The sequence below is a fragment of the Aethina tumida genome, chromosome 3 (genome assembly GCF_024364675.1).
Source record: "Aethina tumida isolate Nest 87 chromosome 3, icAetTumi1.1, whole genome shotgun sequence".
Taxonomy (NCBI): Eukaryota; Metazoa; Arthropoda; class Insecta; order Coleoptera; family Nitidulidae; genus Aethina; species Aethina tumida.
In genome coordinates this window covers 12,634,383-12,651,029 of record NC_065437.1, presented here as the reverse complement: position 1 = coordinate 12,651,029, position 16,647 = coordinate 12,634,383, and the positions used below count along the sequence as shown (strand labels likewise).

Sequence of the window (16,647 nt, the reverse complement as noted above, 5' to 3'; positions counted from 1 at the left end):
AAAACCAGCTTCCAGTACATTCGAACAATACGAACGCGCTTTTCCCTCCATTGATTGGTCGAAACCGGTGCGTTCATCTTTATCCAATTCCAATTTTAAAGACATCACCCGTCCAATTATCGTTCCAGGTGCGTTTCCACACCGTTTTCCAATTAATCCGGTCGATTTTCACATAGAAAAACGACCGCAAACGCATTTTACAGCGTGTTTACATAACGCGCACAGTTTTCAAATCGAGTGCGCCGTACTTCCGGTGGACTATGTCTGTCCTTGTCCGATCGCGTGTAACCGGTCTCTTTCATTCGTTCGCCGGTCGGTGTGCAAGTTCTCACCTCACTTCTACCTCGTTCGTAAGGAATCTAAGCGAAAAAATGGGTCTCCCGAAGGTGTTCTTCGACATGGCCGCTGACGGCCAGCCCGTCGGTCGCATCGTTATGGAGGTGAGTGCATTTGATTTGTTTTAACAACGGGTCTCTCCGTCGGGCTGACACGGTGACCCACCATGCTTGTTGCAAGTCACCGTTTGCCGGTTTCACACCCCGTTTCCTTTTCGTGGCGCCGCGTTTGCGGGGCACGTCTCGTTCCGTTGTGCATTTTCGCGGTTTAATTGTCGAGCAATGCGATTTTTGGCTGGGAACGTTTGACATGTGGTTGTTTAATTTATGGCGTCTCTTTTTTGTTGTTTATCTCCCGTGTCTTGCATTAAACATGGCGATTGTCGGAAAATAAGCTCCCGGTATTTTTCCATTAGCTCCGTTTACGGTTCGGTTGCGAGGCTTAACTTCCGTTTCGCCTTGCGTTAAAATTGTGGGAAAATTTGTGCCTCGTGTTCAATAATAATCCATCATTTTTTTTGCATAAATCTCGTTACAATGCCGCAAATAAATTGGTTTCATTGTAACCAGTGTGCTAAACACTTTAAAGCAGCGAAGACGTAAAAAATTAGACGTTTTTTATTGTTCAGTCGTGTTTAAGTTGGTACACAGTAAATGATATGTATGCAGTAGCGGAAATAAAACGAGTAACTTTTTAATGAAGCAATGTGCAAATCTTATTGTCCGTTGCGTTTAATTAAGCCGTTTCGTGCTGAACCCGTTTTTAATCAAGCACAATTTCAGACCAAGTTCAATTGCTATAAATTTAATTAAGCCATTCGGAGATTTGTATTTGTATGAATTTTGCATTTATCGCTCTTCCGCAATACTGAATTCGATAATTTTATTATGTTTCCATGGAAAGGGTTGCCACACGGTTATCAGATAAAATGAGGTATCTACCAATTTCCAAACCAATTTTGTTGTTTTGGTGGTTTTTAGTTTAAGATAATAAAACCAGAATATGATTTCTTAACAAGTTTCTGATATTCATGTACATTTATTTGAAATTTTTGCAGCTTTTTCATTTCCGATTTACCTATAAATGACATCAACTTTGATATTTTCTATGGAACACCCTGTATATTTTTGGATTTTTAAATTCTACCTGTAATTGCAAATAATATGGCTATGTCCTATATCTAAACCCAATAGTTTTTGAGTTAATAATTTAATAATTTTGACAGGTTTAACGTTCATTCTTGGCCTACACGTTAACCAGGGACCATCATGTAAAGAGCCACTTTTAGTATTTTATACGTGATGTTCGTTTTTTAATTTTGGGCATCTTAAATCATTAATAATCTTTTTATATTCAACTAAACATCACAAATATTTTTGGACTAGATTCTACATGTTATACTATGTCGTATAACTAAGCTCATTGTCTTTGACTTTTTTTCTAAAAATGTTGACAGTTTGATGGTCTAAAATCACCGATTTTGTTCCTCATAGTTTGTTCATTTTTAGCATACACATTACCAAAGGACACTCACCAGTAAAAATTAGTACTCCTAAATATTTTACAGAGAATTTTTGTATTTTTTTTTTTAAATTGTGCATATTAAAATATCAATAATAAATTAATTATTATAATATTAAATATTAATAAAATATCATGTATATTTTACCATTGTTAAATGTTTAAAAACCTTTCGATAGTCCCTGTACATAAAATTAATATTAACAGATTTTACCAAAATTATAATGTACTGTTATTAGATACTAGACAAATACCATTCATGTCACACTACAAAGTGCATGTATGAATATGAGCGTTTTTTACATCAGTGCCATACTACCATCAGTACAATTTACATTTTTGGTAAAAAATATGTTAATATACCATTGAAAACAACAAAAGTTATTGTTTAAGGGGCACAAAATTAAACGTACATAACAAACACCCTGTACAAAATTTTGGAATACTAATAATGGCTCCTTATAGGACGGTCCTTTGTTAACGTGTATGCCAAAAATTAACTTTTCAACATCAAAACTTGTGACTTTATCTTAATTAAATTAACAACTCGAAACACTATTGAGTTTAGATATAAGACATGATACTGCCTTTTTATTTGCTATTACAAGTAATACTTAAAAATCCAAAATATACAGGGTGTTAGAAAATAACAAAATTGCTGTTGCTCCCGGTGAAACTGGCAATGAAATTTTGTTCAAAATAAAGTAGAAAAGTACTTCAAGTTCAAGTTCTAATTGCTATAAAAAATTCCATTCAATACCTTTTTCCGTTCTACGTATACTTCTTATGAATAAGTTAGGTGAATCAGTCTCTATAGTTAATATATATGATTATTTTAATTGTTATTACTAATTTTATTCACAGAACAAGATGACAAAATAAATTTTATATATGGATAATTTAGTATCTGTTTTTTATGTAATGTGTGTCATAACTTAATTTTAAATTGGTGATTTTCCATTGTTGTTGTATAAATAAACTGCGAAATCAGTATCGACAATATTTGTTTGTACAAATGCTGTTTGAACGTCTCCCTTATCTAATCTAATAAACAGTGGCACTTAATGGTTCTGAATCTGTTTTTAACTGAAGCGGTTGATGTAAGAAAAATTCATGGAAAATTACATTTTTAGATATAATCTCGACACAAAATTGTTTGGTACCAATAAAAATGTTTGCAATAAAAACATTTAAATTTAGATATTTGGCAAACTGTAGTTCAGAACCAATTCATTTGGCACAAAATTGCATTACTAGGAATCTTCTGCACCAAGTGCTAAGTTTTCAATTAAAAGTGTTTCGATCCCTAGAAAAAAAAACAAATCATTTATTAACGTAATGTTTTTTTTATGAAAAGAAATGTGAAGGCCAGAAGTCAACCAAATAATTAATTTCATATTAACCTTCGAAAAAAATTAGATTCCAATATATACAACAGAACAATTTTTCAATACAGTAAATACAAAAAAAGGACAAAAGCAAGTGTATTATTTGTTATGGATATTTAAATGATTAGGTTTTTTATTAAAATTATTGATAGATAGAAGAGTAATCAAAGTTTTGATTGATTTTTCTGCCACCGAAGATTGTGGTCAAACATTTCAATATTATTTTGGTTGTGTACGTGTTGAAATACGTAATAAAACATTTGACTTGTAACGAGTTCGACCTTAGACCATATTATTCGTGGTTAAACATCCAAGTCGGTTGATTGCTCCAAAAGCAATCTACACCTCTGCACTCCGATTATAGTCTTTGGACTCTCTCCGTTACACAAATATGTATTTGTTGCCATGCAAAAAACGGAAACGCCGATTTTTACTTAACGAATTAGCATTACGTTAACAATTTAATAATAATCGGGTGAGTCAACAGAGCGGCCGACCGGTTTTCAATGTCGACGATTTTGTAATACTTTTATCAAGAATGTGTGTTTACGATGGTCGGTTGTCGAGTGTCGAGTGTCGGGACCTACGCCAACACAACCTGAACGTTTCCCAGGTCGCGTTATGTGTTCGTTAAGGATTCATGGACGTATCGATGTTTTTTTTTTTCGTACAATTGTCCTTAAATGTGGTCAAGGATGATGAATCACAGGCCAAAATGGAAATAGGTACACGGAATTGGGTCTAGACTTAGTCCTCCTACGCATAATTGCTTTCTAAAAGGAACATTTTTTTAGCTGTTGTACTTAATTATGTGTTAATTGTTTTAGTTGCGTAGCGACGTGGTGCCAAAGACCGCCGAAAACTTCAGGGCTTTGTGCACAGGCGAGAAGGGCTTCGGCTACAAGGGCTCCACCTTCCACCGTGTCATCCCTAACTTCATGTGCCAAGGTGGCGACTTCACCAACCACAACGGCACCGGTGGCAAGTCCATCTATGGCAACAAGTTCCAGGACGAGAACTTCACCTTGAAGCACACCGGACCCGGTGTGATGTCGATGGCCAACGCCGGACCCGACACCAACGGTTCCCAGTTCTTCATCACTACCGTCAAGACTTCCTGGCTGGACAACAGGCACGTCGTCTTCGGTGCCGTCGTTGAGGGCATGGACATCGTGAAAAAGATTGAGGCTTTGGGATCTCAGTCCGGAAAGACGTCGAAGAAAATCACCATCACCGATTGTGGTCAATTGTCTTAAGGAGTTGTCAAATTAAAAAAAGCATAACATAACGTATAAGTTTACCGGTCGGTACACCCTTGTTTTTGTTCCTTATTAAATGTTTAATATTTGTGGATATTTGTTGCAGTCCGTATCATTCCAACTTTTTAGATTCGGTGTATCGTACGTTTTCCAAATAGAATTTGTCATTCGGAAAAAATTCATGGGCTATTGTATGCCGATAGGTTTAGTAAAGTCTTGCATTTATAATGTTTCTACTTCGTATCTGCATCAAATAAATAACCATAACTAAGCTGTTGTTTTATTTTATGTTATTGATTCTTGCACACGCCATCAATGTTTTAATGTTTGATACAACGTTTATTGTCACGAAGTGTTTCACGAAGTTTCACAGGGATCATATTAAAAATTGAGTATTTTGTAGTTATTTGTGATTGCTCTGTTACAATTTCGTCAAAACGGTTTCCAAATGCTGAAAGCTCTTGAACAAGGGTGTGAAAATCACTTACTTGACCTTTTTTAGTAATTAGAACCTCTGACAAGTTTTTAGTTATTAAAATGGAAATGAATAAGTTAATTAGGTAAATACTCTTTAACATTGTGAGTTAATGTAAAGGAAAGTCTCGGTGTGGTTGAGGTGAAACAAACTTTATTAACATATAATTATTTACATCAATTATTTACATAATTTAAACCGTATGAATAACATTGATTATAATTATCGACCAGCCAAAGCGGCGGAGCAAAGCACTGCGTTTATTGCTCTAAATAATTCCCCGTATTTTGCTCCGTCGTTTTCCTACCGACATTTTATTTATTAATCCTAAAATATTTCAAATACGAATTATCATTATGTTTAATACTTTATTAGTTAATTAATTATATCATTATTGAAAATATACACTGTTTTAGAATGCAGCTTCAATATACTTCAAAAATCATACCTATCAAATAATAAATACATCGATTGTCCACACAACATTAATATGGTCCAAAATATTTCCTAATATATACAAATAATCTCTATGTTTTGCTTCGACCAGCGAAGCGAAAATCACATTTTAAAAAATTCACTACTTGTACTTAACAGCTACACAAACAGTAAAGAGACAAAATTTGGGGGGTCGTTTTTGGGGCGCCCCAGAATAAACATTTTTTTTGTTAATGACACGTCCGCCAAAATTGCGAGATTCTTTGATGTGCGTCAAAAAATGCAAAGAGACACGACGACCTAATCTAAGAGTAATTTATTTAATTAAACTGCGACGTGTTACTCCCAATTTCCTTTTCACGGTTGAATGTCGATGACTTTCTGCCTTTATTACTCTCTCCTATGTTATTTTTTTACTCTGTTTGATTTTCAGCTGATTGCGAACGAGATGTTTTGATGTGAGAGGAGTTGTACTTCCATCGACCCAACAGCAGATAAAAACTTGTTTAATTTCAGTCGAAGTAATTTACACTTGTATAACAAAAAGATTATTATTATGGCCTTAAGTTGCTGCATTAGAAGGGGCAACTCCATAAAGTTGGCGCAACTTCATAACAATGTTGTCTATTTACTCGATGTTGGAGTATTTGTGTTTTGGTGGCTCTAATTTTGTTACGACGGTCGTTGATCAAAGGACGTCAAAAGCAGTGTTGTCCAAGACCCGAATTGAAGCGAAGTAAAAAGTTTATTCTGTACGTTAAAACTTTGTAGCCCATGAATTCGATTGGCACTTGACCCAATTATCGTTACCGTAAATAATTACAGGCGAGAACGATATTATTATCTTTAATTAAATGCCCGATTGGTCGACGAAGCTGTCTTATTTAAGCCGTAATTATCGGCGTTCAGTTCGATTAGGTTGTTAAAATGTAATACGATTTTTATGACGTTTCTATTATTACGAATCAGGTGTTTGTAGGTTTTATTACCCTACAAAATATTGATGGTTCCTTTTTATGCCTGTCGTTTTATGGTGTTGCTGCCGTAAACCGTTTTTATTTTGTGTTTTTGATTTAAGACCGTCAGCATATTTTCATGAAAGTACAACGTCTCTATTATTGTTCCTAAATGATTGTACACCATTGATATAATAGTAGTAATAATTAGGTATAGGTATAAATATTAAGACACATTAATATTGTAACATCAAACACTTTGGAAGGGGTTTCTAGGAAAACAGTTGTATGTTTATTTTACAAACAAGTCTTTGAGCGTAGAGCAGAGCGAAGAGTCGCAGGTCTCGGTGGAGTCGTCGTCGGGCTTGGAGAACCAGGCGGTCTTGCTTTTGGAGCCGGTCTTGGTTTTCGTCTTGTCCGGCGACGATTTCCTAAGGAAGACCTCGATGGCGCTGCCGAGGGCGTGCGCGTCGACCAACGATCCGCTCCTTTCGTCCCATACGACCTTGCCCGGCTCAGAATCCACCACTGCCTTCTGTTTGTCTTTGGTCGCCGCCACAGTTTCCGGTTTCGGCTGGTGTCGATTGGCGAACCAGTTCGAGGGGCTTTGCGTGCTCTTGGGGTCGTTGGGCTCGTTCGCCGGACATACGCTTTGCAATATGGAGATGTCGAAGCTGCTGGACCTGTTGCTCTTCAATCGGCTGCGCTTCTGTTGCAAACTTGTCGGAATGTTCTTGGCCGGTCCGTCAACCGTCCGCTCCTTCTCCCTGTCCCTCTCACACTGATTCAGGTCGGAGGCGGACGTGGAAAGGGAAGACAAAATAGATATAAGGTCAGTATTAGAGCAAACTATTCCCGTAGTGGGTTTCTTACTTGCGCTAGTGGAGGCGGCCGTTTGGGCGGTCGCGGCGGCCGTGGCTGGCAGCTCAGAGGCTCGCCGCTTGTTCGAACTGGGGATCGGGGCGAGCGTGGTGCCGACGAAGTCCGAGAAACGTCTGCCGGAGTTGGTGTAACGTTGCACCGTGCCCGCCTCGTCCAGCGGCTGCACCTCGCACACTTTTTCGCTGCTTGTGTTCCACAGTTTCATGCGCACCTTCCGTGCCTGCACGATATCGTCCATTATGTCGAGCTGCAGATTGTGGATGCTGCCGCGCGGCTCCGTCGACGGCGGACAGGCTATCGATTCGCGACGATTAGGCAGGACGCGGCCCTGGAAGGCGGAGGTCGGGAACGCGGCCACCGACTCCCGCCTGTTGCGACCGAACATCGCTGACGGCACCTTCGAGATGGTGACGACCGAGTGTCTTCGGCCGCCCGGTGTCGGCTGTTGGGCGGTGGAGAGGGTGGCCAGGAACTCGGCCTGTCTAGGTCCTGGCCCGATTGTCTCGCCTCTCTCCGACAATCTTCTGACTTGGCTGGCGGTTATGCCGCTGCATTGCGGTGATGGTAGAGACAATTTGCGCACTTCCCGCCCGTAGGGGCACAACAAATAGGGGTTCATGGTGGGCGATTCGTCTTCCGAGCTCGGTTGCGACGAATCGTCGCCGGTCGGATTGTCTTCATTTTCCTGGTCTTCGACCACGATCAGAGGCTCCGACGTTTGCGTCTGCAGAACAGCGTTCGATGATCTTCTCATTTTAATGCCCTTTTTTGTTAATCTGAAACAAAACGGGCTTTACTAATAACTTTTCAAGTTCAAGCGTTGCAAAAATGAATAAATTTATGAGTGAAAAAACTTAAATAATGCTTTTGTAACCAGATGTGACAGGATTACAATTTTATCTCGTTAGTGTTTGTCCAACTCGAATTAATTTGAAGCGGTGCCGGACAAATTTACATAGATATTCAACTTTGTGCCGGTTGAGCGAAATGCCCACTCCATTACAAGGATTATATGTGTGCGCACCGTGCAAAAATAAAAGGTACAAATTATTTTTTATCAAGAAAAAAATTCAATCAAAGCAGTCTGTTGTCCCGCAACGTTTTCTCGGTTACAATTAGTGTCCTTGTGGTCGGAGTAACTTAATTGGTAACGTAACACCGGATAATAATTGCATCCAGATAATCAATCGTCTCCAGTTCACCTGAGACTGAGAGCTCTCCAACTTTTACGAGGTTTAACCTCCACAAAAGTTATGTTATAAAATTACCATCAAGTTTCACGATCACATTTCTTGAATGCTTTAAGGGGCAACTTTATCTTAGCAGTCGCGATGCTCGGCAACAAACGTCATTACTACCAGATGAAAACATTCCCGTTTCTTCCTCCACTCTCTTCTAAAATATATTGTTGCCAGAAAAACGTTACAAGAACGAATACACACGGAGAGGTTAATAAATTTATTTCGGCGTTTAAACCTAAAGAAAATGCAACCGTTTCACGAGCTGATGAACTAATGAAGCCGCAAACTTCACCTGGCAATCATGTCACGAACCGCTCAAAATGGGTTCATCGTCAAAAGGTTATTTATAGACGTTGGACCCTTTGCCACGATTTTATTCCCACCCGGTCGTCGGAAGTTTATGTTTAATGGTGAAAACGTTTTAATTTAATATTTAATTGTTTGAAATTCATTCGTTTAAAATATGGCGAATGCGCCAGCCCATTCTGTTGATTGAAAAGTTTTACAACATGGATTATCGTAAACAAAAAGAATTGTTGAAAATAAAACAATCTTTTATTCTATAAAATGTTACATTTATATTTCTGAATTAGATTGAACATATAGCAACTTTAATTTTGAAAGGAATTTTTAATTTAATTTAATTACTTTGATTTTAATATCCTTTTTGCTTTATAATTTGAGCACATTTCCGAGACATAGACGCGACCAATTTTCGAATGTATGACATATCTAAATTCCTCCATGCTTCTTGCATTGCTGTATATTAATCGGCTCATGTATCCTGTACAGTGGAGAGGACGTACGCCAGAAGTAGAGGAACATTCCCTTACCATAATTAAACTATTTGTGTAGTCTTGTCTCTATATCACATGTAACATAAGTTCAACTGCCATTTTTAAATAAATTAAATGTAGACTCACTAAAAACTATCCATTACTACTGTTGTGTAGTCCAGTGGACATGATTCTGTGCAAATCGAAATTAGGTCATCACATTCTTAGGAGAAAACAAGTCTCTGGTGAAACAAACCCATCCACTTACCATCTTCTCACAGTCCTTAAACTAAATATTAGAAAATCCTTTGCTTTAATTTGAGTTAGCATTCAAATTATTCCTTTAACTATTCTTATTTTTGACGTGAAAACTTCTCTAGCCACATTGGGCACTTTTTGATAGGAAAAAATCTTATGGGTTCGCGTCACCGACATGCTCGTCCTTCTTTTGTTAATAAATACGTTGTGCGTTGGGGACATTTTGGTAGGAAAATATTATGCGTTCGCGTCATTGACGTGCTCATGACTAACGCACGAGCAGTGTGCTGAGCGCCTTTTTTAGATGGGTGAAATCTCGTGTGTTTGCGTCACCGACATGTTTATATCAGTATATTTGTAGTTACACAGTCGACCTATAGTAATGTGTATATCTTATAAGTGAAAATGAATGGATTTAGTGAAAAATTTATTTAAATATGTCCAATGATCGAAAATTAACTACTACAAAACATAAAACGACAATCGATGTCGCTTTTACGCGATAGTTAGATAAATTTGAATCAAATATTTTTATTTCTTACTTTAGTTACCATAAGCCTATTGTACCTTTTTTAGAACAAAATGAAATAATTAAAAGTACAAAAGTCAAATTAATGATGACAATGATGTAAACAATTAAAATAATGTTAAAAATCAAGTACATTGAAATATGAGTAAATACAAATACTATCCATAAATAGTATGATTGTATATTAATTGTTATTTCAATTGAATTGTATTTATATTTTATCATGATCTTGTACAGTCCGTAATATATTTAAACAATAAAAAACCATATAAATATGCATAAAATTGTTGCTTGGAGTTTCAATAGATGTGAAAACCAAATTTTAATACTAAGTTCTATGTTTTCACTTCTATCGGCAGTCTCTATAACTGCCAACTTTAAATAGATAAATAGATTTAAAAATATTTTCAATTTGTTTTATTTTGACTAGTAATATTATTTAAATAATAATAACACTGGTCAAAAATTTTATATTTAATAAACATAAAAATACACAACATTCATTTTCTTGAACATATTGATCCGTTCTTTATTTATATTTATATATGATAGTTTTTGGGGATGATTTGAGTAAAATTTCCAATTAACTCGCAAAAATACAATTTATAGATCCTCGATGCCCCAACTGGCATTTCCAGCTCTTAAGTCTTAAATATTTCCTAATCGAGGTCAGATGGAATGATGGTGTCATCAAATATTGGTAAAAATGCCATCCATATATTTTAATAACATATTTTTTTCAATAAATTACCAATAAATTGATATTCTGATTTTCGAAATAATTCATATTTTCTAGTTCAAAAGATCAGCAATGTATTTCTATTAGGTCCAACTGTCAATTAAATAAATAAAAATATTGAATTATGTATTTATTTTGAAAAGTAATTATACATTATTGCTTGTTTTACATTACTTGATTTTATTTATTCACTTCTTCATCAGACGTTATTTTTGTGGTACCATCTTCTCACCGCGCAGGACTGTTGAAGGATGGAATGGGTTTTCTTTAGAATGTGGTAAATGTCTTATTGCTGAATCTAGCTTAGGATACCTTTGATATTTATAAGACAAAAATAAGACCCACTGTGATGGTTTCGTGGTTTCCTTCAAATCACTGACTCGCCAAACTTTAGGGTCTCCCCCTTTTACACGACAGAGGATCGTAATATGGGCCTAGGAGGGTTAAGATTGTATCTCAAAAGCTAATGCTGATAAACGGAACTTGATGGAATTTATAAAATGAACACTTAAAAGTGTCCTAAATCAGTTCTTTGTTTCCCGTCACTTGTTCGATCATTTCATTAGTCTAAGTAGTCGTTTGAATAAGTATACATTGTAAAACATTCAACAACAATCTAATCTTTATCATTCAACAAACTGAGTTGAGAATCGAAACAATTTTTATAATTGGAAACTCGTGTACTTTTGTCCATAGACGCTACTAAAAAAATAAAACAAAAAGCTCGAATATAATTGAGATTCGAAGTAGATACGACTTTTTTTACAACCTCCGCTGTAATATGGATATTAACAAAGGGATCAGCGGACAATACATGAAGGGTTTATCGATTGTAAGTAGTGAAAGCAGTGCCCCGATAAATCCGGATATCGCGATACCGAAATGAACCTTTCCCTCGTTTATGCCGGGGGAATTTCATTAAGGACCCCGACACAAAATACACTTCGACCAGAAAGAAATGGACGTCGATGAATTTCAGATGCGTGTTTAAGACGCAGATTCCCGGAATGGTTAAGTGTTTAGTTTGGTAAATGTTGAGACGTGGCGGGAATACGAGCCGGTCTGAAATATGTGGGAAAAATGGTCGTTCTGAATTAATAATGTTGCGAGAGGGAAAACGTGATGTGATTGTCGACACAAAAAAATGTCAAAGCGTAATCCTAGTTTCGGGCGAAACATGTAATAAAACAGAGAAATTTTATTCCGAACATCGTCTGCGGCTTAATAATTTTGTAATAAAACGCATCTATATTCTTTTTTCTTTTTTTTTCGACTTTTCTATGATTGAGCCTTAGTTTTTTGTAGGTTTTTTAGTGTTATAATCGAGAAACGGCCATTCAACGCATTTTTCATAAAAATTTTTTTTTTTACTTTTCACCAAATTTGTTAGAAACTGAAATTGTGCTATTCAAACTCTCCTTTAATACTGACAGCAACTAGAATAAGAAAAATCCAGATTTACATACATACATAACGATGTTAACATCACAAATCTTTATGTGTTAGATCTGGAAAAATTTATTGAACTAAATTTCCACAAGGAAATTTTGCTTTGATACCACTACTTAATTAAGAAGACGATGATCGAGGAGAACTTACAGTAGTGGACATAATTATAGCAACTCATTAAAATGTATTAACAATATGGCCTTAACTACTTGACTGGAGTACGTATTTCGTTGGACATAATTATGGCAACTTCTTTCATTATATTATTTCAGTAATAAAGTTAATCAAAGAGGAACAAGTAGAGAGTTTAAAGTTAAATAAATCCTGTATTAACTAATAAAAGTTAAAGAAATGGGGTAGCTACGAAAAATATGCAGGCAGTTAAAAAAATTTAAAATTGGCAGTTATATAGACTGACGATAGAAGTGAAAACTTAGAACTTAGTATTAAAATTTGGTTTTCACATCTATTGACACTCCAAGCAACAATTTTATGCATATTTATATGGTTTTTTATTATTTAAATATATTACTGACTGTACAAGATCATGATGAAATATAAATACTTAGAACTTTTAGTATTAAAATTTGAAATTTCATAATGTTTGAATTAAATTTATCAACATCAATCTGGTTTTCACATCTATTGACACTCCAAGTAACAATTTTAGGCATGTTTATATGGTTTTTTATTATTTAAATATATTAAGGGCTGTACAAGATCATGATAAATACAATTCAATTGAAATAACAATCAATATACAATCATATTATTTATGGATAGTATTTGTATTTAATTAAATTTCAATGTACTTGATTTTTAACATTATTTTAATTGTTTGCATCATTAATTTTAGACTTTTTGTACTTTCAATTATTTCATTTAGTTATAAAAAAGATACAATAGACTTATGGTAACTAAAGTAAGAAATGAAAAGAACGCGGCTAAAGAAGTTTTCACTTCTAAAAATACATTAAATATTATTATTTGTTAGGAAAGGTTGATTTTCAGTTTACACACTTTTATTGACGGTATAAAAAACAAGTATGTTTTACTTTTGCTTAATAAACATCCGTACTTCGATTGTAATTGGAACCAAAATGTGTACAACCGGTCACTTGATTTCAATACTGATCGTGAACGATTATTTGGGTAATTTACCTTCTAAACTTAACCCCCCACGATATATATATATATATATATATATATATATATATATATATATCGTACCACCATATATCAGATCCATTACTGGGATTGGGCGCTGATTTTTTCCTTGAAAGTACATCAGAAATAAAAATGATCCTGAAAATTTTGAATAAAGATATATAGAGATTCCTTTCTGACGGCATTCTGCTCTATGAACCCTCCACTTTTAAAACAGTATCAGCGTCAAACTCATTTCCGGCTTAGCTAGAGGCCGAAACCACTGCATTAGTAAAAGTTTATCTGCTTTCAAAATGCTCTCAGATGTACAGCTATAACTCACCCCCGAGTTCCGGGATTTTATTCTTAAGGTCTAGTTTTCGGGTACCTTTTGAAACTTCGGCAGACATAGTTTGTTGGTCTACTGACAGAGGTTACCAGCCAAACCAACAATTTTTTTCTTTTGTCTGAATTTATTAACAAAAGAAGGACGAGCATGTCAGTGACGCGAACCCATAAGATTTTTCCCTACCAAAATGTGCCCAACGCGGCTAATGAAGTTTTCACTTTAAAAGTCGTCATAAACGAGATCTGCCTGAAATTTGGATGTTACACACGAAATTTATTCAGAAACAGTTAAAAATCCTTTGGTACCAAATTGGCTGTTGCCCAAGGTTATTATCATTGGTTGGATTCGTGTTTAATTAAATTTCGATAAATAACACTTGATGATAATTAAAATTTAAAAACCAATAAGTTTTAATTAACGAGAGTTCACGAACTTTTTAATTGTAAAAGTTGGGAATAAATTAAATAAGAAACAAGTGGATCCTGGTGACTGGAGATGATAATTAAAATTCGTAACCTCCAGTTTCTTCATATCCTCTTCTAACTTTAAACTTCAATCCGTTTAATGCTTAATAACGTGAATTTCCTTTTAAAATTTGTTTTATATTTATAAAAAATAATCGTACTTATTGTGTTTACCTGTAAAATAGCAATTTGCGATCACATTTAACAATTTTGAATTTAATGCGAGACGACAAAGAAAAGATTTCCAAGTTGTTTACTTAAGAATCTAACGAGATCCCGCAATACATATTCTATTGAGGGAGAAATTGGAACGAAATGACAATGGGAAAAGGCAACTTCCTGCCGTTTTTAATTTTCCGCCGGGAGGCGCGAAATCTGCATTCGGGAGAACAACGAGATAAGGGATAAGTGACAAACGGATTCTTTCTCGTAAGCGAGTTGCGTTATTTTCAATTCGATTTCGTATTAATATCGGGAGTGACGGGTGTTTTTTTCTTGTTCGGCCACCCACACGAATATCAATGTGTCGAATGGGATTACGGATGAAATGTTCGATGGATGCGCCACATGATTGATTCCCATCAAATTAGGTACGAATCCTAACCGGGTTAGTGTAACTGTTACATTAAATAATAATGTACAATTTTTCTCTTATTTGAAATAGTAGAAACTGAACAGAAATTTCATGTTTTCGACAAAATTGGTGAATTGTATTTATAGTAACTACGTAAATTTCAATATCAGTCGAATGAAGGATACGAACAAAAGTAAAACAGGAATTTCACTTTGCAACGTAATTTATTGCTTCAGTAGTCCGTGTAGAGTTTCTGCAGTTTACTTTATCCAACGATCAATCTTGAAGTTGAATTTTATTTGCCGTTACTCAGGATTATTTAGTTCGAAATGGAGTTTTATCAATCGAACTAAATTGTGATTTTATTTCATAGTACTCAGACAATATTTTAAATTTAAATGTTTTATTATTTTCCAAATCAAATTACAATAGTACTTATCAATTAAAAAAAAAACTAATAAATTTTTAAAATATTCAATTTTTTAAGATTAGCGAATTCACCATAATTTTAAAACTCAGAAATATCTCTACGGGCCTTCTGAAGAGAGTGATTTTAATTACCTAGATTAAATAGCTTTAAACATAGATTAAATAGCTTTAAAAATATGTTCGATATGTTTTATTTTGACGAAAGACTAATTTTAAAATTTTGTTCTGACTAAAAATTTATTCATTTGAATTTAATGTAAGAAAGCGACTCTTTTCGGTGCCCTTGATATAATTCAAAGTATCTTCAAGAGACTCGCAGTGTAATTAATAATTTTACAGTTATAAGCACGAAAGACTAATTTTAAAATTTTGTTCTTAAAATATTGTAAATGTGACATTATTTAACTTATTAAAAGTTACTTTAATAAAGCTCAAATTGAGACTAGAATTATTATTCAGATTTCGATTTTAACTTCTTGGAAATCCCGAGACTTCCATTTAATTATGAATTTAAATTACAAATTATGGATTATACGACTCGACAATTTCACAATTTATTTTCTGATGCACGAAAAATATAAAACTGTTGACGTCATTAATTGAAAAACTTGACTGACAAAACTTGACATATATTTTATTGATCACATCGTTATAACTAAATTGTAACTTTGTAACTATATTATGTTATAAATGTTGTCCTCAATCAAGTTACAACGTTCCACATTCCAATGTTAATAAATTAGCATCGATTATTTATGAAATTGTCCTTTGTAATTTGCGAAATTGTTACAAAGATCAATTTGGATTTGCATAATTGACGTAAAAGCTGCACATATGCGCCACACTCGTCCTTGAATAACCCAATTTGTTAACTAAACCGTCGACATAATGAGGTTCGTGCATCGGATGTCAATTTGTAGACGAGAGATGCAACTTGAAAGCGAGATTAAATTGTTGGAAATGATTAAAGTAGCGAATCGAATCCCGCGAGATTCGCAACTCATTAAAAGAGAAACTTCGGCTTTGCGAGGAAGCTGAGAACAAACTGGATAACGAACGTTGGGAACTCTTTCATTATTTCACTTGTAACCTTTATATATTTTTTTTTCATATATTTTATCATAATAAAACTTTACTTACTAACAGGTGAGAAAGTTTCAGTTATATGCATCATATGGGTTTATTTTTATTGCGAATTGAAACAAGAAATTTTAATTTATTAAAATTATTAAAATGGAAAAAGAGTTTCGAGCAGGGATTGGGGAAGTGGATTGGATAAAATGGAAAAACGCTCATACAATGGATCTTTTGAAGTGGATAATTTTAATTTCCTTTTAAATAGCCTTAAAAACATTTTCAATATGTTTTATTTCGACCAGTAATATTATTTGAATATTTACTACTCTGTTTGGAGTGTCAGTATTTTAAATTTATTTTACGT

At 34.7% G+C, this 16,647-nt stretch overlaps 2 protein-coding genes across 3 annotated transcripts in view; one reads left to right on the top strand and one right to left on the bottom strand.

Moving 5' to 3' along the window:
• The first annotated feature begins 103 nt into the window (after positions 1–103).
• Positions 104–4,775, top strand: LOC109603449 (peptidyl-prolyl cis-trans isomerase). Its single transcript, XM_020019946.2, has 2 exons — positions 104–440; positions 4,073–4,775. Exons 1-2 carry the CDS (start codon positions 261–263, stop codon positions 4,499–4,501), a joined length of 609 nt encoding a protein of 202 aa, XP_019875505.1. The 5' UTR covers positions 104–260; the 3' UTR covers positions 4,502–4,775.
• The window catches only part of LOC109603451 (uncharacterized), a 36,177-nt gene continuing 24,141 nt past the window's right edge, over positions 4,612–16,647 (bottom strand). For both annotated transcript variants that reach the window (XM_049965476.1, XM_020019948.2), the window contains exon 3: positions 4,612–8,028. In XM_049965476.1, the coding sequence (XP_049821433.1) occupies positions 6,663–8,006 (1,344 nt within the window). In that variant the 5' untranslated portion in view covers positions 8,007–8,028 and the 3' untranslated portion in view covers positions 4,612–6,662. The remainder of the gene's footprint in view (positions 8,029–16,647) is intronic.